The sequence below is a fragment of the Gobius niger genome, assembly GCF_951799975.1.
Source record: "Gobius niger genome assembly, chromosome: 21".
In the NCBI taxonomy this organism is placed as follows: Eukaryota; Metazoa; Chordata; class Actinopteri; order Gobiiformes; family Gobiidae; genus Gobius; species Gobius niger.
Window position 1 is genome coordinate 26,722,290 of NC_136872.1, and position 23,515 is coordinate 26,745,804.

The 23,515-nt window shown below is 44.2% G+C and overlaps 3 protein-coding genes across 3 annotated transcripts in view; all 3 read right to left on the reverse strand.

Annotated features, from left to right (window-relative positions):
- The window catches only part of LOC306981091 (NACHT, LRR and PYD domains-containing protein 3-like), a gene marked incomplete at both ends in the record, with an annotated part of 491,281 nt that overhangs the window by 209,957 nt on the left and 257,809 nt on the right, over positions 1–23,515 (reverse strand). The window contains one exon of the mRNA XM_079580641.1: positions 15,525–15,698. Within this exon, the coding sequence (XP_079436767.1) occupies positions 15,525–15,698 (174 nt within the window). The remainder of the gene's footprint in view (positions 1–15,524; positions 15,699–23,515) is intronic.
- LOC306980681 (protein NLRC3-like) lies at positions 2,783–8,139 on the reverse strand (the record flags this gene model as incomplete). Its single annotated transcript, XM_079580110.1, has 6 exons — positions 2,783–2,792; positions 4,581–4,754; positions 4,831–6,152; positions 6,388–6,884; positions 7,472–7,571; positions 8,056–8,139. The coding sequence occupies 6 exons, from the start codon at positions 8,137–8,139 to the stop codon at positions 2,783–2,785; spliced, it is 2,187 nt and encodes a 728-aa protein (XP_079436236.1).
- On the reverse strand, positions 15,982–22,137 carry LOC306980682 (protein NLRC3-like; the record flags this gene model as incomplete). The annotated part of the gene is made up of 4 exons (XM_079580111.1): positions 15,982–16,171; positions 16,248–17,569; positions 21,330–21,826; positions 22,116–22,137. 4 exons carry the CDS (start codon positions 22,135–22,137, stop codon positions 15,982–15,984), a joined length of 2,031 nt encoding a protein of 676 aa, XP_079436237.1.

Sequence of the window (23,515 nt, forward strand, 5' to 3'; positions counted from 1 at the left end):
ACGATTTTATATAGAATGGGGGGTCCACACTACACGACCCGACTCTGTGACTGCCTTCGACGTGACTCGATTAGACTCGACACGACTGAGAATTAGAGTGAAATCGGGCTTAAAAGTCGTGTAGTTTGAGCTGACCTTTAAGCAGACTGTCAGTTCCGCTCAAATTAAAGAAAGAGGAAAGGACTGAGCAGGTGCTGATCAGTGTTGATTTCGTCGACTAAAATAGTTAGTCTTAATTTTAGTCAAAGTGATATTTTTGACGATTAAAATTGGACTAAAACTAAATTAAAAGTTTCTCATGAGACTAAAACTGTGACTAAAATGTCCAGATATTTGAGTCGACTAAAATAAGACTAAATAAAAATGAAAAGGAGAGACTAAAATCATCCAAACTTGTATTGAGCGTCTGAAAGAGCCTCAGATCATGTTTAAAGGATCAGCTCTGAGCTTTGTTCATGTGGAGCAGCTCCATGAAGTGGAGGAACAACATTAAATATGATTATAATGAATATTATCAATATAAGTCCACTAAATCAGTCTTACATTTAGTCGATTCAATTTACTTGCAATTTTTAGTCGACTAAAACTAGACTAAAATTGAAGATATTTTTTTTGACTAAAACTAGACTAAAATCGAATTACATTTTCGTCAAAAGACTAAAACTAAAACTAAATTAAAATATGTTTTCAAAATGAACACTGGTGCTGATGATGGACATTTTGGATGAGACATTGATAAAAGCAAATCAGATAAAAAGCTGGACTGCGAAAGACACCGTGTTATCACAAGTACATGGATACATCCTGAAAGGATGGCCTGCAGAAACTGATCCAAACCTGAAGCCTTTGAACCAGAGAAAGCTCAGCGTAAGAGATGGCTGTGTTCTCTGGGAGCTCGTGTGGTAATCCCGACTAAAGGAAGAGAGGGGATGCTCAAAGTGCTGCACCAAACTCACACAGGAATGACTAAAATGAAAGGACTGGCCAGATCATACATGTGGTGGCCAGGTATGGATCAAGAGATAGAGAAAACTGTTCAGGCATGTCATGAATGTCAGGCACATCAGAAAGCACCTGCCTCTGCACCTTTACATCCGTGGGAATGGCCGGAGTCACCGTGGTCAAGGATTCATGTGGACAACGCTGGACCGTTCCAAGGAGAAATGTTTCTCGTGATCGTGGATGCTCATTCAAAGTGGCTGGATGTGAACCCAACAAAAACAAGCACCTCCCAAGTCACTATTGAAAAACTCAGACAAAGCGTCAGTATTTTTGGAATACCAAACATGCTGGTATCAGACAATGGGACTTGCTTCACAAGTGCAGAGTTTGAAGCATTCATGAAGCAAAATGGCATCAATCACGTGGGATCCGCCCCATTTCACCCATCCTCAAATGGACTTGCAGAGAGAGCAGTTCAAACTTTCAAAGAGGGGATGAAGAAGATGAAAGAAGGGACAATACAAACAAGGTTGTCAAGATTCTTGTTTAGCTACAGGATTACACCTCACGCAACAGCAGGTTTGTCCCGCAGAACTCATGATGTCACGCAGACTAAGACCTGCCCTGGATTTGGTTGTTCCGGACGTGAAAACCAGAGTACAACAAAAACAGCAGAAACAGAAAGAGACACATGACACACGCTGTAAAGAGAGAGGATTCACATCTGGAGATGATGTTCTCATCAGGAACTATTCCTATGGACCAAAATGGATTCCTGGTGTTATCCAAGATTCTTCAGGACCCCTGTCCTACACAGTTAGTGTTGGTGCTGGTCAAGTTGTGAAGAGGCAGGTAGATCAGGTCAGAGCCAGATCGCCCGATCCCGTGTTAAATGTTGAAAAAGAGAAAAGCTTAGTGTTGTTTCCAGACACTGCTCCTCGTGTTGTTACACTACCTGAGTTAAACAAACCACACATGTTAGAGCCGAGTTCTAGTGCAGAGAAAGTGTCAGAGAAACCACCTGCCCCAGATATTCAGGTGACAAATGTTTTACCTGCTGAGCCAGAAATGAGACGTTCTACTAGAGAGAGACGTACGCCTCTCCATCTGAAAGACTTTGTTCATTGAAGTACCAGACTTATGTACAGCTTAGTTTGGACTAAGTCATTTTTGGTTTATTATTTTAATGTCTGCCCTATACGCATTTCTTTGAATTACCTTTTGCTTAAAGGTGGGGGAGATGTGGTATACTGAATGTTTTTGTAAGGTTTAACCAGTAGAGGGCAAACTAGCCTTATGTTACCTGCTGTAAGCTATGTTCAGAGCTAGACAAGGTAGAAGAAGATATACAATGTGCTGCACAGTTCATATGTTGTGCAAAAAGCCCAGTAAAGATTTAACTAAACTTTGAGATGTTGAGCAAAGTTATTTCGGCCACGATGCAACAACATCGAAGGAACAAGATGATGGAAACATTTATGATGAAACGACACCAGGACGTCGTCTGAAGTCATGAAGCACTTTATTTCACTCAAGGGACAAAGTTTACAACAAGACTGAAGGTCAGACTGTGCTTCTTCAGAGAGTTTCCATCTGATCTGAAAAAACTGTTCTTCATCAGATCATAATATCAGATCAATGTAATAACATCAATAAGTCAAACAGATCAAAGCTCCAGGATCAGACGCCTGGAGAGTCTGAAGGACTTCACTTTCTTCTCTTTGTCTCCAGGTTCTTGATGGAGCTCAGACCTGTTCCTCTGAGCCGTGATCCTGGATCCTTCTGTTTATTCTCCTGGACTCAGACTGAGGCGTCTGATCTGGAGCTGAACATATTAGTCTCAATCCCACCTGTGGAGAAACAGAAATCAGGAATTATTTATTACAACTTATTATTCACAATAATTAATATAGAAAGACAATGAAAAATAATAAAGTCTTTAAAACAGTTAAATCTCCCGTGTGTCGGAGTGTGGGCTGGTGTGACTGAGGAAGACGGAGATAAACTGAATATGATGATTATTGAAACTAAACTCACTCCAGGTCTGTTTTTCATAAGGATATAACGTAATAACATGGTTAACACTTGATCTTCATAAATAACCTTTAATGATAGAATGGATTTAAGATTAAAAAACTCTTTAAAACAAACTCCAACAGCCTCAGTGTTTTTAGAAAATAGAAAATGTTCCAGGTTCAGAACAGTCTGATAAAGTCTGGACTCACTTCAGTCTCTCCAGTCGACAGTCAGGGCTCTGTTTGAGGACCAGTAGCTCCTTCACGTCTGAGTCACTCAGAACGTTATTCCACAGCTCCAGCTCAGTGAGATGTGAGGGGTTGGACTTCAGAGCTGAGGCCAGAGAGGAACAGCTGATCTCTGACAAACCACAGTTCCTCAATCTGAATAAAATAAATACATAAATAAATAAAGTTCTTAAAGTCCAGAGATAAAACAGATTAAACAAACACAAAGACACATCTTGAATAATAAAAGTCATGCATTTAAAGTGAAGAGTTTTTGAAACAACAAACTTTTCCACAAAGTCTAATTATTTTCTAAAACTCTCTAAATATGGTTTGAACGATATACAAAAGATAAAAAGCATAAATAGATGAAAATATTTCATTTATTTCGTAATTATTTTTAAAATGACATTTAACACATTGAGTGCCAACAATCCAGACCATTTTTCATGATATTTGTAGCATCACAGTGTATTCTGTGTTATAGTTATGGACTCGTTTGAAAGCTGAGACTCTCAGCTCTCAGATGGTGGAAACAGTTAACGGTCTGTGATTCGCTGGGCGGGGCTTTGAAAACACACGATGAACTGTTGTGTCGCCATCGTGACTGTTTTGGTCACGGCCGGAGGAGTTTGATGGTAAATCCTAGCACAGAAGACGACACACAGAGCTCCCGCGCTATGATTGGCTCATCTTGGTTTTGCCGGAGTCAGCGAGATTCAATTCAAATCACACGATTCCAGACTGTTTCCCCCATGAATCTGTGAACATGAGGATCAGTGTGACTCAGGCCAGGCTAAGACTGTCTCGTTTTTTTAATTAAAAAATGCAAAAACACGTTTTTTTCTTTTTGGCACTCAATGTGTTGATATTTTCTAAAAGTCTATGGATAAAACTTCTAAGTTTTTATTCTTCTGGAAATTAATTATTTTTGTCATGAGTCCTGACACACAGACAGTGAACTGACCTGAGAATCTGCAGGCGACAGTCAGACCCTTGAAGAAAACCACACAGATGAGACACTCCTGAGTCAAACAGTCTGTAGTTACCACTCAGCTCCAGCTCAGTGAGATGTGAGGGGTTGGACTTCAGAGCTGAGGCCAGAGAGGAACAGCTGATCTCTGACAAACCACAGCGATACAATCTGAATAAAGAATAAATGAAGTGATTAAGTCCAGAGTAAAGTCAGAGGAGTTTCTGTAGCTACAGCTGAACATCTGAGACTCTGGTTTGGAGCAGGACTCAGAGGTCGGGGTAAATGCTGTAGTTTTTCAGACATGATCTCCTACACTTTACTTCACTCTCAGAGAACGGTTACATCACATCACTCAGTGATTAAAGGATGAGAAGAGTGGAGGATGGACGAGCGAGAGCCGTCACAGACCTGACACTGACCTGAGAGAGGAGACCTGACAGTGAGGACTCTTCAGACCTGCACACAGCACAGACACTGAGGAGTCACTCAGTTTATTTTCACTCAGATTCAAGTCTCTGAGATGGGAGGGGCTGGAGCTCAGCGCTGACGCCACCACTTCACAGTGAAGATCTGAGAGTCCACAGTCCTCAAACCTGTAACAGATGTTAGAGCGACATGTGAGTGATTCTAACAGGTCTGTGAAGCTTCTGTCTGTGACTGAGGACTCACACAGCCTTCCTGCAGTTCCTCACCGCTGGGATCAGTCTCAGTTTACCCTGGAGAAACGTGTTGTACTTCCTTAGGTCCAGCTCCTCCAGGACCTGCTCTGATATCTGCAGCATGTAGGCCAGAGCCGAGCACTGGATCTCAGACAGTTTCTCCTTAGATCCACCTCCAGACTTCAGGAAGTCCTGGATCTGCTGCTGCACAGACTGGTCCTTCAGCTCCATCAGACAGTGGAAGATGTTGATGCTTCTGTCGGGAGAGACTTTCTCTGTGTTCATCTCTTTAAGGTTTTTAATGACTTCTGTGATTTCTGATTGGTCGATTGGACTCAGCAGAGCTCCTAAAAGTCTGTGGTTGGACTCCAGACTGAGGCCATGAAGGAACCGCACAAACAGGTCCAGGTGGCCGTTTGGACTCTGCAGGGACTTTTCTACAGATTTTCTGAGGAACTGATCTGGACTTAACCCTGAGACGGTTCCTTCACTTCCATAAAGAAACTCCCTGACCACCTCCTGGTTGTTCTCTAAGCAGTGGTGAAGGTAAACGGCTGCCAGAAACTCCTGCACACTCAGGTGGATGAAGCAGTAGACTGACTGGTTGAAGACACTCTCTCGTTTGAAGATCTGAGTGCAGAGTCCGGAGTAGACCGAGGCCTCGCTCAGGTCCAGACCCACCTGCTCCAGGTCTTCTTGGTAGAACATGATGTTTCCTGTCTGCAGATGCTCAAAGGCCAGTCTCCCCAGCTTCAGGAGCAGCTCTGTGTCGGCCTCTGTCAGCCCCCAGGTCTCAGACCTGACCTCTGTTTGTGTCTGTTTGTACTTCCTCTTCCTGTGCGTCTGCACCAACAGGAAGTGTGCGTACATGTCTGTGAGGGTCTGGGGCAGTGGTCCGCTCTGATGGCTTCTCAACACGTGGTCCAGGACTGTGGAGGTGATCCAGCAGAAGACTGGGATCTGGCTCATGTTGTGGAGGCTGCGGGAGGTTCTGAGGTGGGACAGGACTGTTTGAAGCTGCTCTTCATCTGAGAACCTCTTCCTGAAGTACTGCTCCTTCTGTGGGTCAGTGGTGAAGCCCCTGACCTCCGTGACCCTGTGCACCCGCCGCGCTGGGATCTGATGGGCCGCCGCTGGGCGGGAGGTGATCCATATAAGGGCGTGAGGAAGCAGAGCGCCTCTGATGAGGTTCACCAACAGTACGCCCACCTCTGACCTCTGTGTGACCTCAGAGATGAGCTCACAGCTGAAGTCCAGAGACAGTCTGCTCTCGTCGAGGCCGTCAAAGATGAACAGGAGTTTACAGACGGACAGAGTGTGGGCTGTGAGCGTCTGTGGGGCAGAGAAACACAACATTTAACATCCATGACTTTACACCACTTTCCTTCAACCCTCACTTTAAACCAGTGAGTGGTGGAGCTCCAGTGTGAGGGACTGCAGGGTTTACAGTGAATGTGAACACAGACTGAACTAACAAACGCCCTGAGAGCCAGGAGTCATTTCAAAAGTGTTTGAGACTTTGAAATATATGATGTGAAAGGTAAAGCTTTCTCTAAATGAGAGTGACCTGTGGATCCAGCGCTGGATGGAACACTTGGATCAGCTCCATCAGACTGTAGCGCCCCCTTCTGACCAGGTTCATCTCTCTGAAGGACAGTGGCACCACCAGCTGCAGCTCCTGGTTCTCTGAGCCCTGGGCCCAGTCCAGACAGAACTTCAGGACTGAGAAGGTCTTCCCCACTCCAGCCACGCCCACAGTCAGCACGGCTCTGATGGAGCCCTGCTGCAGCGCCCCCTGCTGCTGCTCAGGGGGCAGAGCTTTAAAGATGTCCTGGCACCTGATGGTGATCTCCTGGACCTCCTTCTTCTTGGACTGTGTCTCCAGACTCCTCTCCTCAGGTTGGGCTCTGGCCTCTTCACTGAGGCCCTCTGTGATGTACAGCTCAGTGAAGATGCTGTTCAGAAGAGTTCTATCTCCTGATTCTTCACTTCCCTCTGTCACACTCTCACATCTGCTGCTCAGGCGCTGCTTATGGTCCTTCAGAACCTTGTGGAGACATTCACCTGGACACAGAGGAGGAGACACCTGTTAATGTTGATGAACAGGTCTCTTATTCCCTGCTGTAGTTGATGAGTCTCAGACTGAGCAGACTCACCTGGTGCAGGGCCTTGAACCCCCTGATCAGGACTGTTGCCTGTGTCTCCACACTGAGGCCAGGCGTCCTGCTCTGACTCTGTTTCTCTGTGACACAAACACACAGCACTGAGCACGTCTTTAACATCACATTTGTGTGACGGCCAAGAGGTTCTACATTCTTTAGACACTGAGTTATTGAAATAAGCTATATAAATAAAGTTATATATTGTTTGTCCTAGAACATTTGTCTTAATGAATACAATTCAGTGCTTTGACCACTTCTGTCTTAGCTGTGGAGACTCCACATTAGGTTTATTTCTTACCCTGAGTCTGGAGGAGCAGGTTCAGGACTGAAGTCAATCCATCCACCTTTAGACCTGTCACTCTTCATGGACAGATTGGAGGCTGAAGCTGTAGATCTGTGAGTGGATAAAAAGCCATTTAAGAGATTTGTTTCTGCCTTTTTCAGATTTTAAAACACACAGTAAGGTAAAAAAGAAACGACTGAACTCACTTTGTACCATAGAGCTGCAGCTCAGTGCTGCCCTCTGGAGGCTGAGGGCAGGAGAACTTTTCTTTTCTTTCTGCCATTTCCTCAGAGTCTTGGCCTGGGGCTGAGTCAGACAAAGATTAAGGTTAATAACTGGTAGGATCAGCAGTGGTGTGTCTAAGGCCGCCCCTGATTTCTGCTGGGTCACCTCAGTGTGTGATTGTGACTTATCTTCATGGGTTAAAGTAAAGTTAGTCTTGTTGATTCTACCGGTTTTCACCCTCCATTAACCCTTGTCTTGCCAAATTCATTCAAGTGAACACTGTGTTTATTTTTACCTGGGACTGGACGAACAGGAAACAGTGGGAGCGGCTCAGCTCGACTGCTTTCCTCACGGCACTCCTTTAACTGACGTTAACACATATTTGCTCTGTTTATAAGAAGCATTTACACACATTACACTGATACAGCTCTAATAATGCACTCATTATGACTCAATGAACCTTGACTTAAGGCCAAACACCAAATGTGCTCTGGTGTATGTTATTGTGTATATGATGCAGTGATGAGTCTGTAAACTGTAGCTCTGTCTGATTCCAAAGCCTCACCTGAGTGTGGGCTCTGAAGCGTCTCCTCTGTCCGACTCTCCCTGGTTTCTGCTCGGTTTGGAGATTACAGGACCGTCCCGTCATCTCCCCTTCAGCCGCACATTTGTGACACTGCGGCGGAAACACCTGCTCTTTACCTGAGGACAAGCCCCGCCCTCTGTCACCACAGCCACACACTTAACCCTTAAGGCACAGGCTGAGGATCACTGACACTGAGATCAGAAGGAAAAGTGGATAAAACGGTCAGAAACCGACTCCATGAGGGGGGTTTGAGGGTGGTATGAGGGTGGCATGAGGGGGGCATGAGGGGGGTGTGAGGGTGGCATGAGGGTGGCATGAGGGTGGCATGAGGGGGGCATGAGGGGGGCATGAGGGGGGCATGAGGGGAGTATGAGGGGGGCATGAGGGGGGTATGAGGGGAGCATGAGGGGGGTATGAGGGCGTTGGGCCGGTGCTTACTGCCCAACACCGTGCAGCCCGATTGGCATTTGCCCGAGAACACAGCGATTGGCAGATTGGACAATGGTGCCCTGTGCTCTTCACGGATGAGAGCAGGTTCACCCTGAGCACATGTGACAGACGTGACAGAGTCTGGAGACGCCCTGGAGAACGTTCTGCTGCTGCAACATCATCCAGCATGACCGGTTTGGTGGTGGGTCAGTGATGGTCTGGGGAGGCATTTCATTGGAGGCCGCACAGCCCTCCATGTGCGAGCCAGAGGTTCCCTGACCGGCATTGGGGACCAGGATGAGATCCTCAGACCTATTGTAAGACCATATGCTGGTGCTGTGGGCCCTGGGTTCCTTCTGATGCCTGATAATGCCAGGCCACATGTGGCAAGAGTGTGTCAGCAGGTCCTGCATGATGAAGGTATTGATGTTCTGGACTGGCCTGCCCGTTCCCCAGACTTAAATCCAATAGAACATCTGGGACATCATGTCTCGGTCCATCCATCAACGCCACGTCGCTCCACAGACTGTCCAGGAGCTGACTGATGCTCTAATCCAGGTCTGGGAGGAGATCCCTCAGGAGGACATCCGTGGTCTCATCAGGAGCATGTCCAGGCGTTGTAGGGAGTGCATTCAGGCACGTGGAGGCCACACACACGACTGAGGATGATACAGACTCGTTTGGAGGAATTTCTACAGAATTTGGATCAACCAGTGACCTGATTTGTCACTTTGATTTTGACTATAATTTTGGATCCAGACCTCCAGGGGCTGAGAATTTGATTTCCATTTCTCATTCTTATGTTATTTTGTTCTCAACACATTGCCCTACACTATGAATAAAGATTTTCATCTAAAAAATCGAATTGATTAACATCTAGGATGTGTTTTTTGAGTGTGCCCTAAGTTTTTGTGAGCAGTGTATAAACTCTTTTGTCCAATCAGGAGTCAGGAAAAGTGCAGCGTCTGCTCTTTCAGATCAATGAACAAAGGTTTGATGAACTTCTCACAAACGTGTCCAAAAGTGGAGCCAGTTTTCAGACACATTTTGATTTGATTTGATTTGAAGCTGAAGTGGAGAAAATGCTGTGGGATCAGGCGGGGGTTTAGTTCCTCCTGTTTGAATCCTCCCTCCCTAAAGTCCCCGTGTGTCTGGACTTTTCCCTCTGCAGTCCAGTCTGATCATGTGACTCTGATCATGTGACTCTGGGTTTTCCTGGCGATGATGTAACAAACCCGCTCAGGCCACGCCCCCCCAGGTCAAACTGCCTCGGCGTCGCTGCAGGTGAGTCTCAGATCACACGCTCGAATCAAGCATAGAATCAAATAAGATGAAGAGGATTATTCATCACAAACCGTCTGACTCTTTATGTCTCTGAAGATTCAAATCAAATAAAGCTCCAAAACTTTTTATTCTCCTCATTTGTAAACGTGTAAATGTGTTGTTGTTTTTCAGAGTTTGTGCTGAGTCGGCAGACGCTCTGCAGAAACACTTCACACTGGCTTTGATCCACATTCATCCTTTAAGCACTTTTTTTGTTCAATTCTTCTATTTTTTTTTCTATTTTTTGTCACATTTTTGTCACATTTTCATGTTTCAGGTTTTAGATTTGGGTAAAGCTGAATAATCACAGGCCAATCATGAGCTCAGTTGTTATTATTGTCCTGACAAGATGAAAAAGATCTTTCCCAAACAGATCCAGTCGATAATGAAGTGATAATGCGCCACTTACATATTTACTCACAGTGGAAAAAGTATTTGTACTCGAGTAACAAACAGATATTTCATTGTGATTTTACTCAAGTAGAAGTAAAAAGCACTGCAAAATAAAAGTGCTCTAAGAAGTACAATTTCTTCAACATGTTACTCAAGTACTGGAGTAAATGTAACTGAGTAACCTCTGCTCATTCCACATGAGTTTTCATCTACTCCAGTATGAGTAAATGAAAACTCATGTGCAGGAAGTAAACAAACGGGAACCCGGGCTGAGGGGGACACTGCGGTAATGTGGTCCCGCCTCCTGGTCTTCGTCAGGTGTAATGTGGTCCCGCCTCCTGGTCTTCGTCAGGTGTAATGTGGTCCCGCCTCCTGGTCTTCGTCAGGTGTAATGTGGTCCCGCCTCCTGGTCTTCGTCAGGAGCCGCTGTAAACCTGAGATCCTCTTTTTGGGAAGAGTAGAAAGCAGGGCATTACAGTAGTGGATACGACTGGTGATAAAAGCATGAGCGTCTCCGTGTTGGCCCGAGAGAGAATGGGGCGACTCTGGCCATGTTCTTTAGATGGTAAAAACCTATCTTTGTGATATTCTTAATGTGTGGAATAAAAGTCAGCTCAGAGTCAAAGATCACACCAGGTTCTTCACCTGTGAGGAAGGATTCATAGACAGTGACTGTAGTTTGGGTAAAAGTCTCTCTCTGGGCCTCAGGAGCGATGATTAACATTTCAGTTTTGTCCTGGTTAAGCTGGAGAAAGTTTTCTGCCATCCAGGATTTGATTCTAAAATGCAGTTAAAAAGTACATCTATTGGCCTGGTGTCATCAGGAGACATGGAGATGTATAACTGTGTATCATCAGCATAACTGTGAAAGTCGACCCCGGGTCTCCTGATCCTGACATCACCAAGAGGAGCATATACAGGTTAAAAAGCACTGGGCCTAAAACTGAACCCTGGGGCACACCACATGTAATTCAATGGACCTTAGAGGAGCAAGTATCCAAAGTCATTTAAAATCTTTAAGAGGGCGGCCTCGGACTGGAATTTCACAAGGACATTTTGTTCAGTAATAAAATCATTAAGTTGGATAAAGACAAGTTTTTCTATGATTTTGCTTAAAAATGGTAAGTTGGAAACTGGTCTGAAATTTTTAAAATCTTTACAGTCCAAATTGCTCTTCTTCAACAGGGGCCTCACCACCGCCCCTTTAAACGCAGCAGGGAAGACCTTGTGTGAAGAGAGCAATTCATCATGTTGAGAAGCTCGTCTCTAAAAGATCCATAAAATGTTTTAAAAAACGGCGTTGGGACCGGGTCTAAAGGACATGTGGTGGAACTCACTGAGGAGAAAACTTTATCAAACATCTCAGCATTAACCAGGACAAAACTGTCCAGTGTTTCCTCTGGAACAAATAGACCATCAGATGTATTTAGAACCGTGTTACTTTGGGTAGATCAAATATTACATCTGATAGTGTCTAGAGATTAGGTCGGGCCCAAAAAATTCAGCCCGACCCGATCCGAGCCCGCGGGCATAAAGCCGACCCGACCCCGACCAATTACCGTAAAATGTAGACCCAAGCCCGAAATAAACCAATCATATTTGTGAGATTGATGCTGTGGGCGGGGCGGGGGCGGGGCCACGTTCACGTGTGCACTGCATGCTCTGCTCTCGCTGCTTTATAACAGTTGTTACTAAAGTTTATATCTTTCCACAAGAGAAGTAAACTGTTCGTCCATTTTAAAGAAGGTTATGATCAGATTTCGTATTAATGAAACGAAAAAGGTGATGCGTGTATCTTATTCGAGATTAAAAAAAAAAAAAAAAGAAAAAATTTAAACCCGACCCGACCCGAACCCGACTCTCAGGCATGATATCTCGGCCCTAAATCGGGCCTAAAATCTAACCTCTGATAGTGTCTATCTTTCCTCTGAAGTGTCTGCAAACTCCTAACGGAGGCGTCTGTGGGGTTAAAAGGAGTTTTGTTTAAATCAGGGTTTAAAACAGTTTCTATCATTGAGAATAAGACTTTTGAGTTACTTTTATGATTGGTGATTATTGTGGAAAAGAATGTGTTTCTTGCATTTCTTGTTGCTGTATTGTAGGTCTTTTGTTGGGCACGGAATATTTGATAATTTATCGTTATTTTGCTTTTCCTCCATCTCCTCTCGGCCTTCCTGCAATTTCTCTTAAGTTGTTTTAGCTCCGTGATTCTCCAAGGGGGAAGGGGTTTAGGATTAACCTTTATAAGTTTAAATGGTGCAACTGTATCGGGGGCAGTGAGTAGTTTACTGTTAACGTTGTCAACAATAAAATCACAGTGAGCAGGTAAAGTCACTGGAGGAATTTGTTGTAAAGCATCAATATATTTTGCAGCCACTTCAGGGGTGAAATTACGTTTCCTCACAGTTTTTGCCGAGGACTTTCTCTGAATCAAACCAGTGACATTAAAAAACACGCAGTAATGGTCAGAGCCAAGTCGACGACAGAGGACACAGTCTTCTCTCAGGTCTTTTATGATCGATCACAAACACAAACGCTCCGTCTAAACTCGCCTTTACACGAGATAACAACAAATAATCAGGTCCGGGGTAAAAACGAAACAGAAACCTGCAGTGACACTGATGTCAAAGCTCCGCTAACAGCAACGGAACACTTCCTGTTGTCCCGACAAAATAAAAGGCGTCAATGTTCCAGCCGCTGGGAGAGGGTTTGAAATGTTCATTAACATCGTACATTTTGCTCAAATAGAAATAAAGGCCTGGTCCTGGATGCCCTGGAGTAAATAACGGCCCCGGCCTATATTAGAGCATTTACAGTGTATTAAATACAACCAAGGAACAAGGAAACATTTATGATGAAACGACACCAGGACGTCGTCTGAAGTCATGAAGCACTTTATTTCACTCAAGGGACAAAGTTTACAACAAGACTGAAGGTCAGACTGTGCTTCTTCAGAGAGTTTCCATCTGATCTGAACAAACTGTTCTTCATCAGATCATAATATCAGATCAATGTAATAATATCAATTAGTCAAGCAGATCAAAGCTCCAGGATCAGACGCCTGGAGAGTCTGAAGGACTTCACTTTCTTCTCTCTTTTTGTCTCCAGGTTCTTGATGGAGCTCAGACCTGTTCCTCTGAGCCGTGATCCTGGATCCTTCTGTTTATTCTCCTGGACTCAGACTGAGGCGTCTGATCTGGAGCTGCTGAACATCATTAATAAAAACTCCCGCTGTGGAGAAGCAGAAATCAGGAATTATTTATTACAACTTATAATTATTCACAATAATTAATATGGAAAGACAATGAAAAATAATAAAGTCTTTAAAACAGTTAAATCTCCCGTGTATCGGAGTGTGGGCTGGTGTGACTGAGGAAGACGGAGATAAACTGAATATGATGATTATTGAAACTAAACTCACTCCAGGTCTGTATTTCATAAGGATATAACGTAATAACATGGTTAACACTTGATCTTCATAAATAACCTTTAATGATAGAATGGATTTAAGATTAAAAAACTCTTTAAAACAAACTCCAACAGCCTCAGTGTTTTTAGAAAATAGAAAATGTTCCAGGTTCAGAACCGTCTGATAAAGTCTGGACTCACGTCAGTGTCTCCAGTCGACAGTCAGGGCTCTGTTTGAGGACCAGGAGCTCCTTCACGTCTGAGTCTCTCAGACCGTTGGCATTCAGCCCCAGCTCAGTGAGATGTGAGGGGTTGGACTTCAGAGCTGAGGCCAGAGAGGAACAGCTGATCTTTGTCAAACCACAGTTCCACAATCTGAATAAAATAAATACATGAATAAATAAAGTTCTTAAAGTCCAGAGAAAAAAAACAGATAAAACAAACACAAAGAAAATGAAGGTTAATTTGTGTTTTTAGTATCAAGGTGTTTTTTATACACTGAATTTATGTATCTGAATTTTTTGCATCCGGATTTCACCACCATATTGAAAAAAATTCAGCGTATTTTTTTCGCTGCTGAAAAAAAGCTGTGAAAAACAGCTGATGAGCAGCCAATCAGATCATGAGCTCCCAGAGCGCAGCCAAGTAGGAAACTGGCTGCGTCCAAACGTCAAACTAGAGTTAAAAGTACTCACTTTTCCACAAATTGTTTAAAGTCTAATTCTTTTCTACAACTTTCTAAAATATAGTTTGAACAATATACAAATCTTAAGGGATAAAAAGTATAAATAGATGAAAATATTTCATTTATTTTGTGATTATTTTTAGAAAGACATTTAACACATTGAGTGCCAACAATCCAGACCATTTTTCCTGATATTTGTAGCACCACAGTGTATTCTGTGTTATAGTTATGGACACAGGCTGTGGCTCGTTTGAAAGCTGAGACTCTCAGCTCTCAGGAGATGGAAACACTTTCATTCTACGTGTCTCGGTTCCTCAGAAATCCTAAGCTAAACAGAGGCTAGTTTGATCAAATATTGTGTGTTTTATGAAACACAACTGTCTCCCTCATTTCACTCTTCACTCTTCAAGAAAAGAACATGGACTATTGAGAATGTCTGGGCCTGAGTTTCACGTTGTTTGAAGAGAACATGGAGCTGAAATATTGTTACAAAAACACGTTGCCGAGGACGCGGTGGTGACTCGCAGTAAACAGCGCTCGCGTCTGACACAAGGTTTATGTTTAGATCATAAACTGTCGGCTTGTCGACCTCATTGGTCTGTGATTATGAGGCCGACGGATAAAAAACTAAAGAGCATCTGAAGCACAAGGTGAGGAGATGTTCTGTGCAGGAGATCCCTCTGCTCTCCCTCCTCTGTCTGACACTGAGCTGCTGCAGGACCGCTGGGCGGGGCCGCTGGGCGGGGCCGCTGGGCGGGGCCACTGGGCGGGGCTTTGAAAACACACGATTAACTGTTGTGTCGCCATCTTCACTGTTTTGGTCACGGCCGGAGGAGTTTGATGGTAAATCCTAGCACAGAAGACGACACACAGAGCTCCCGCGCTATGATTGGCTCGTCTTGGTTTTGCTGAAGTCAGCGAGATTCAAATCGCACAATTCCAGACTGTTTCCCCCATGAATCTGTGAACATGAGGATCAGTCTGACTCAGGCCAGGCTAAGACTGTCTCGTTTTAAAATGAAAAAAACAAATAAAAAACAAAAATGCAAAAACATGTTTTTTTCTTTTTGGCACTCAATGTGTTAATATACTCTAAAAGTCTATGGATAAAACTTCTAACTTTTTATTCTGCTGGAAATTAATCATTTTTGTCACAAACAAAACAAAACCAAACAAAACTTGAGCCCTGACACAGAGACAGTGAACGGACCTGAGAATCTGCAGGCGACAGTCTGATCTTTGCAGAAAACCACACAGATGAGACACTCCTGAGTCAGACATATCGTTATAACCCAGGTCCAGCTGAGTGAGATGTGAGGGGTTGGACTTCAGAGCTGAGGTCAGAGAGGAACAGCTGATCTCTGACAAACCACAGTTCCTCAATCTGAATAAAGAATAAATGAAGTGATTAAGTCCAGAGTAAAGTCAGAGGAGTTTCTGTAGCTACAGCTGAACATCTGAGACTCTGGTTTGGAGCAGGACTCAGAGGTCGGGGGTAAATGCTGTGGTTTTTCAGACATGATCTCCTACACTTTCCTTCACTCTCAGAGAACGGCTACGTCCCATCACTCAGTGATTAAAGGATGAGGAGAGTGGAGGATGGACGAGCGAGAGCCGTCACAGACCTGACACTGACCTGAGAGAGGAGAGCTGACAGTGAGGACTCTTCAGACCTGCACTGACCTGAGAGAGGAGAGCTGACAGTGAGGACTCTTCAGACCTGCACACAGCACAGACACTGAGGAGTCACTCAGGACATTTTCACTCAGATCCAACTCTCTGAGATGGGAGGGGCTGGAGCTCAGCGCTGACGCCACCACTTCACAGTGAAGATCTGAGAGTCCACACTTAACAAACCTGTAACAGATGTTAGAGCGACATGTGAGTGATTCTAACAGGTCTGTGAAGCTTCTGTCTGTGACTGAGGACTCACACAGCCTTCCTGCAGTTCCTCACCGCTGGGATCAGTCTCAGTTTACCCTGAGGAGACGTGCTGTATTTGTTTAGGTCCAGCTCCTCCAGGACCTGCTCTGACATCTGCAGCACGTAGGCCAGAGCCGAGCACTGGATCTCAGACAGTTTCTCCTTAGATCCACCTCCAGACTTCAGGAAGTCCTGGATCTGCTGCTGCACAGACTGGTCTTTCAGCTCCATCAGACAGTGGAAGATGTTGATGCTTCTGTCGGGGGAGACCTTCACTGAGCTCATCTCTTTAAGGTTCTTAATGACTTCTGTGATTTCTGATTGGTCGATTGGACTCAGCAGAGCTCCTAAAAGTCTGTGGTTGGACTCCAGACTGAGGCCATGAAGGAACCGCACAAACAGGTCCAGGTGGCCGTTTGGACTCTGCAGGGACTTTTCAAGAGCTTTCATGAGAAAGTAATTGAGACTTAATCGTGACATGGACCATCTAAATTCCCCAATAAACTCCCAGACCACCTCCTCGTTGTTCTTAAAGCAGTGGTGAAGGTAAACGGCTGCCAGAAACTCCTGCACGCTCAGGTGGATGAAGCAGTAGACTGACTGGTTGAAGACACTCTCTCGTTTGAAGATCTCAGTGCAGAGTCCGGAGTAGACCGAGGCCTCGCTCAGGTCCAGACCCACCTGCTCCAGGTCTTCTTGGTAGAACATGATGTTTCCTGTCTGCAGATGCTCAAAGGCCAGTCTCCCCAGCTTCAGGAGCAGCTCTGTGTCGGCCTCTGTCAGCCCCCAGGTCTCAGACCTGACCTCTGTTTGTGTCTGTTTGTACTTCCTCTTCCTGTGCGTCTGCACCAACAGGAAGTGTGCGTACATGTCTGTGAGGGTCTGGGGCAGTGGTCCGCTCTGATGGCTTCTCAACATGTGGTCCAGGACTGTGGAGGTGATCCAGCAGAAGACTGGGATCTGGCTCATGTTGTGGAGGCTGCGGGAGGTTCTGAGGTGGGACAGGACTGTTTGAAGCTGCTCTTCATCTGAGAACCTCTTCCTGAAGTACTGCTCCTTCTGTGGGTCAGTGATGAAGCCCCTGACCTCCGTGACCCTGTGCACGCACCGCGCTGGGATCTGATGGGCCGCCGCTGGGCGGGAGGTGATCCATATAAGGGCGTGAGGAAGCAGAGCGCCTCTGATGAGGTTCACCAACAGTACGCCCACCTCTGACCTCTGTGTGACCTCAGAGATGAGCTCACAGCTGAAGTCCAGAGACAGTCTGCTCTCGTCGAGGCCGTCAAAGATGAACAGGAGTTTACAGACGGACAGAGTGTGGGCTGTGAGCGTCTGTGGGGCAGAGAAACATTTAAGGCTCATTCACACATGTTTGATTTAGGACTAAAGTGTAAACCAGGGGGGCCCGAACTTTTTGTCTCCGAGGCCAAAATGAAAAAGTGCCTGTGAGTCGGGGCCAAACACGGTGAATTCAAGCAAAACGTGCTTGACATCACCGTGTTAACACATGTAACTGCAAATTACATTCGCATTTGTTTCTATCTATGTAAATATCATGCTATATTAAAACAAATGGTAACTATGGCAAAAGCCTAGTTTTAGTAGAACAAAATCAACAACTGTAGCAATTTAGTGCAAAATGTAAAAAACAAACAAAAAAAACACCTGTATCTACAGCTCCTACAGTAACTTTTCCTCATTCTTTAACTCAAAGAAAATGCCACATTAGATTATTTTGAAAGTGTCAGTTCAGCATCAATTCTTTTATAAGTCATTTTTTTTAACATACACTGTTATCGATGTAACAACCTTTGCAATAAAAGTTGGAAAACTGAAAGTTGATGCTACTACGCTCTGTGATTGATAAATACCAAGACAGCACACCAGTGTTTCCAAAAGGAGTGAAACAGCGCCCCCCAATTTGACACTAGTGGTCAAAAAGTGTACTGCATGCATATTTACCATTGAGAATGAATGGAAGAGAGTTTTAACCACACCAGCGCAAAAGTAGGTCACTCTCTGGTGGGCCAACAGAATTGTTTCGGCGGGACAAATTTGGGCACGTGCACAATGACAATGATCATCCCTACATCTCTCAACACACGCTCATTTGACCACAGAGGGAGAGAAGAACGCACACACCATCATTAGTGCCATGGACAATGACTACGGCAGCGATATGCGTAACCTGCACACAGCCGACAAAAACAGAATGCAAACAAATCAAGGGAAGCCGCCTACGCTCGTAGATTGGCCGGTCACATTTAGGGACCGTTAGTGTAGTAGAGGCCTATGTTCCAACTATGTTGATGGTAGTTTCAGTCTGAGTCTGCACAATGTGCCCAATCCCTGCCCGTGATGTGCCCTTCAGGTGCCGCTGGCCCAGCTCACTTCACCGCGGGCCAGAGTGCAGAGTGCGCTTGTGTCTGCACCTTTGCTCTACCACGTTTTCCTTCGCCCTCAAGATCGGGCCCCAGGGTCTGATAGGTTAATCGGGGGGTCGGACCCCACAGACATTTCACACACTGATTACACAACCCACAGATTAACTTTAAAACATGGCTGTAAAACGTGACCAAAGATCCATTAGAGTTTAGTTGTTTCCTCGTCACACTTTTCTGTTTGTGGATCCTCTTTGTCACCAGACAGTCTGTGTTGGTTTACTTCAGTTTGTGACAGAAGCTTAAGTTATTCACTTACATCCAATTTGTCTATCTTTACTGATAGCACTATTCGACCTGCTGCTGAGGTTTTGCCATCTTTTGTAAAGGACACTGGACACATGGCAAATATGATTGAATCTATTGACTTTATCTCAAGCGAGGATGAATGGTATTCAGTGTCTTTGATATCAATTCTATGTAAACATCTATACCTCCTGAAGAGGGGATTGAGGCTGTTAAACATTATGTCTCTCAATTTGATTTTGAAAATCCATCTATTCATGCTATTTTAGACATGATAAAGATTATTCTTAAGCACAACTATTGGATTTTTCAAGACACAATCTATATTCAGAAACATGGAGCGCCTTTGGGCAGCCCTTCATTTTGTAATCTGTACATGGGTCTGTTTGAGGAGAACTGGATTCATAACCATAATGAGTTTAAAGAAAATATATATATCTCTGGAATATATATCTGGATGATATATTCTGCTTGTTCAAAGGATCTAAACTTAAGCTTGAGGCCTTTTTGACATATTTGAATTCCCGCTCTCCATTTTTATCATTTTCCATGGATCACAACCACCAACAGTTAAGTTTTTTGGATCTTTTGAACACTATGATGTCAAACTTTGAACAAGGGGGTTACAAATAATCTGTTCTTAATTGTTCTGCCACCAAAGTAAAATGCAGACCAAGGCTGAATCTTCTTAGGGCCAATCCAACTGAACAATCAAGTAATCGTCCAATATTCTCTACTGTCTACTCAAAGGGTTCAGAGAAATTGAAGAACATTTTAACAAAACATTGGCATGTCTGACAATCTGACCCACTTTTAAGTGATACTTTTAAAGAGCACCCCCTGGTGGTTTATAAAAGAGGGAGGAACATCAGAGATAAACTGGTGCATTCACACCTTCCTCTAAAACCACATCAAATAAAGTGATTTTAGCTCCTATACCTGATGGTAACGCCGTTGTGGGGGCTGTAGTCAGTGTAACGACACACACTGCTGTAGCAGCTTCAAACATCCCCATACAGGTAAAAACATATCCATCAGAGGATCATATCTCGCAAATCTGTATTTTATCTGATTACTTGTTCTTGTGGAAAAGCCTATGTGGGTAAAACAAGCAGAGCCCTAAAAACACAAAAGTACGATAAGATGCAGAAACTTGGACCATCCCATATCATCAAGTTAAGTTTAAGTTATATTAATATTATGTATTGTATTATATTATATTATGTATTAATCTCTGTAGAGAAATGAGTTCTCTGCATTTGACCCATCCTCAGTGTCATGGGGCGACCTGTAGGAGCAGTGAGCTCCAGCATGGGCCGGCGCTCGGGGACCCGTCTCCATGATGTGGGGCCAAGCTGGTGGTCAGAAACACCTGGCTGGAGGATTCACCTATTGTACATGTTTTATATCCTACCACTGACCTAGGCAGACACAGGGAGAACATGCAAACACAGAAAGGCCCCGTCCAGGTGGGAATCGAACCCGGGACCTTCGAGCTGTGAGGCACGAGCACTAACCGCTGCGCCACAGTGCCTAAGATATCTTGGGATTGAACAGGTAAAACTGCCCCCTAGAGGTGGAAACTTGGCTCTCCTCCTTTCAAGGAGGGAACACTATTAGATCCACCTTTTAAAGACTTTGACTCCTCACGGACTAAATATTGACTTTGATCTCAAATGCTTCGTGTAATACTGCAGGCTATGTGTATTACAGACTTTTGTATGTATTTGTATATATTTGAACCATATTTGTTTTTGTAGAAAAATGGCTGCTCTGCACTGGGTGTGGCTTCCTGATTGATGGGCACCACCCACTCTTTGGAGATGATCTAAGCCACCTGGGCTGGTCCAACCACACACACTGTGGTTCTAAGATGAAAAAAGAAAAAGAATGATCTGATGAAGGCTCATGCCGAAACGTAATCATCATCCTGATTAAACATTGGACATCGGCTACTTGAGTGAGTGATGCTTTTTTGATTTAAGAAGCTTAAGTTAAACAGTGTTTGGCCAAATCAGAATCAGTTCACATTCACGTCGCTCCAACTGCCCCAGTGAACCGTATCAACACCACCCTTTTAAAAGAGCTCTTATTGGACAGATCGAGTCACATCAGCCCAAAGGACCTGTAGCCGTGAGTGAACTGTCTCCAGTTTGTGTCAAACAAATTCAATGTTGCAGGTGTGAAAACACCTAAACACTGTATTTCCTCAACCTTCTCTTTGTGAGTAACTTCAGTCACATTTCTAAACATGTGGTTTAGACCAAACTCTGGCCTCCATGATCCGACATAAAACAGTGACTTTCTTGGAAACATCTGAGAGTCATTTACTATGATTTTATTCCTACTCATCAAACTGTGACTAACTCCTCATGAAGGTAAAGCTTTCTCTAAATGAGAGTGACCTGTGGATCCAGCGCTGGATGGAACACTTGGATCAGCTCCATCAGACTGTAGCGCCCCCTTCTGACCAGGTTCATCTCTCTGAAGGACAGTGGCACCACCAGCTGCAGCTCCTGGTTCTCTGAGCCCTGGGCCCAGTCCAGACAGAACTTCAGGACTGAGAAGGTCTTCCCCACTCCAGCCACGCCCACAGTCAGCACGGCTCTGATGGAGCCCTGCTGCAGCGCCCCCTGCTGCTGCTCAGGGGGCAGAGCTTTAAAGATGTCCTGGCACCTGATGGTGATCTCCTGGACCTCCTTCTTCTTGGACTGTGTCTCCAGACTCCTCTCCTCAGGTTGGGCTCTGGCCTCTTCACTGAGGCCCTCTGTGATGTACAGCTCAGTGAAGATGCTGTTCAGAAGAGTTCTATCTCCTGATTCTTCACTTCCCTCTGTCACACTCTCACATCTGCTGCTCAGGCTCTGCTTATGCTCCTTCAGAACCTTGTGGAGACCTTCACCTGGACACAGAGCAGGAGACACCTGTTAATGTTGATGAACAGGTCTCTTATTCCCTGCTGTAGTTGATGAGTCTCAGACTGAGCAGACTCACCTGGTGCAGGGCCTTGAACCCCCTGATCAGGACTGTTGCCTGTGTCTCCACACTGAGGCCAGGCGTCCTGCTCTGACTCTGTTTCTCTGTGACACAAACACACAGCACTGAGCACGTCTTTAACATCTCACAAGTTACAATCACAAATATAAAGCACAGTTTAGCTGCTGAGACTCTGTGTTCAGGTCAGTTCTTACTGTGAGTCTGGAGCAGGTTCATGACTGAAGTTTAGAGGGAAGTCTTTAGACTTGTCACTCTTCATGGACAGAGCCGACACTGAGGCTGTGGATCTGCTTCTGTGGAGAGAAGATGATTCATGTTTGAATCTGAAATGTGAAGTCAGTCTCTGGCCATTTCGGCTTAAAGGCAAATATTAAAGTAAAATCAGATCAGTGATACTTGTTTATCTTAAAGGGCAAAGGTGAAGCTTCAGCACCACCTGGGCTCTCTGTGACCCTGAGGAAAACCCTCTGTGGGATTTCAGTCTGGTCACAGCTCCTTCAGGCCTCGAGCCAAAGTCCAACAGAACAATCAGATTCATGTCTTTATTTTCTTTATAACGATCAACGAGGAGCCAGTCATTACTGATGGATTTATGATCTTTAACTGAATCTCTGTGATTCACTTCAACTCTAATACTAATGTAACACAGGGAAGGGCATCAGGGTTTGTCAGTGTTTCACTGAAATATGAACATGAATATTCACTCAAAGTCACTTTTAGACAATCACAGGATCTTAACACAATCAGTAAAAACCTTTCCTTAATTTTAAAACAAGCTTTTATGAGTTTCCCCATTTGGTCCTGGAGGAGCTCCTGACTGGACACTTTTCAGACGTATATTTGGACTGACCTGTAGTTCTGTCTCATGAGGCTCAGAGTAACTAACATTAATGACAATATGAATGTGGTAAAAACCAAAGCAGTAAAACTAGACTTGAGAAACATCAAAGGTGTGAAAAACAGAAAGTGGTAAAATCCCACATGTGATTAAATCATCTGTGAATTTGGATTCATTATAACAACATGGTTCATTTAATAACATTAATATCATGTCCATAAACTTAGTCCATGTATCGTCCACAGATCCTCTCATATGTTTCACCTGCACTTATCTCTGACCACTGACCATTGAGTGGAGCTTTTAAACCTCTGAATCACCACTTTAATCGAGCTTTCAAATAAGCCTCAATGTGAATATTAAAAGTTTTAAAACTTTTGAGAAAACGATTTGTAATTTTTTTGTACTTTCTGTGTGAATTTGAAAAGCCCTTCTAGGGACTTGGCTATAAATGTTGTTGGTACATGTTTATTGTTCACACATGTCCCTATCAAATAAATAAAATAAATAAATAATCTTAAAAGGTTTGAAAATGTATTTCAAGAATTGAGAAAAATTAGCATTTTCCCGACTCAAAGGTAAAATGTCACACCTTCGGTGTCAGGTGGTGCAACCAATGTAAATATCAGAAGAAAATATATTATTATAACATTTTTCAGTTTGTTTTAAAAGTAACTAAAGCTAATGTAAGAGTCCACATAAAAGAACATTTCATTTGAAATGAGTTGCTAATGTCAGGTGGTGCAACTGCAAAAA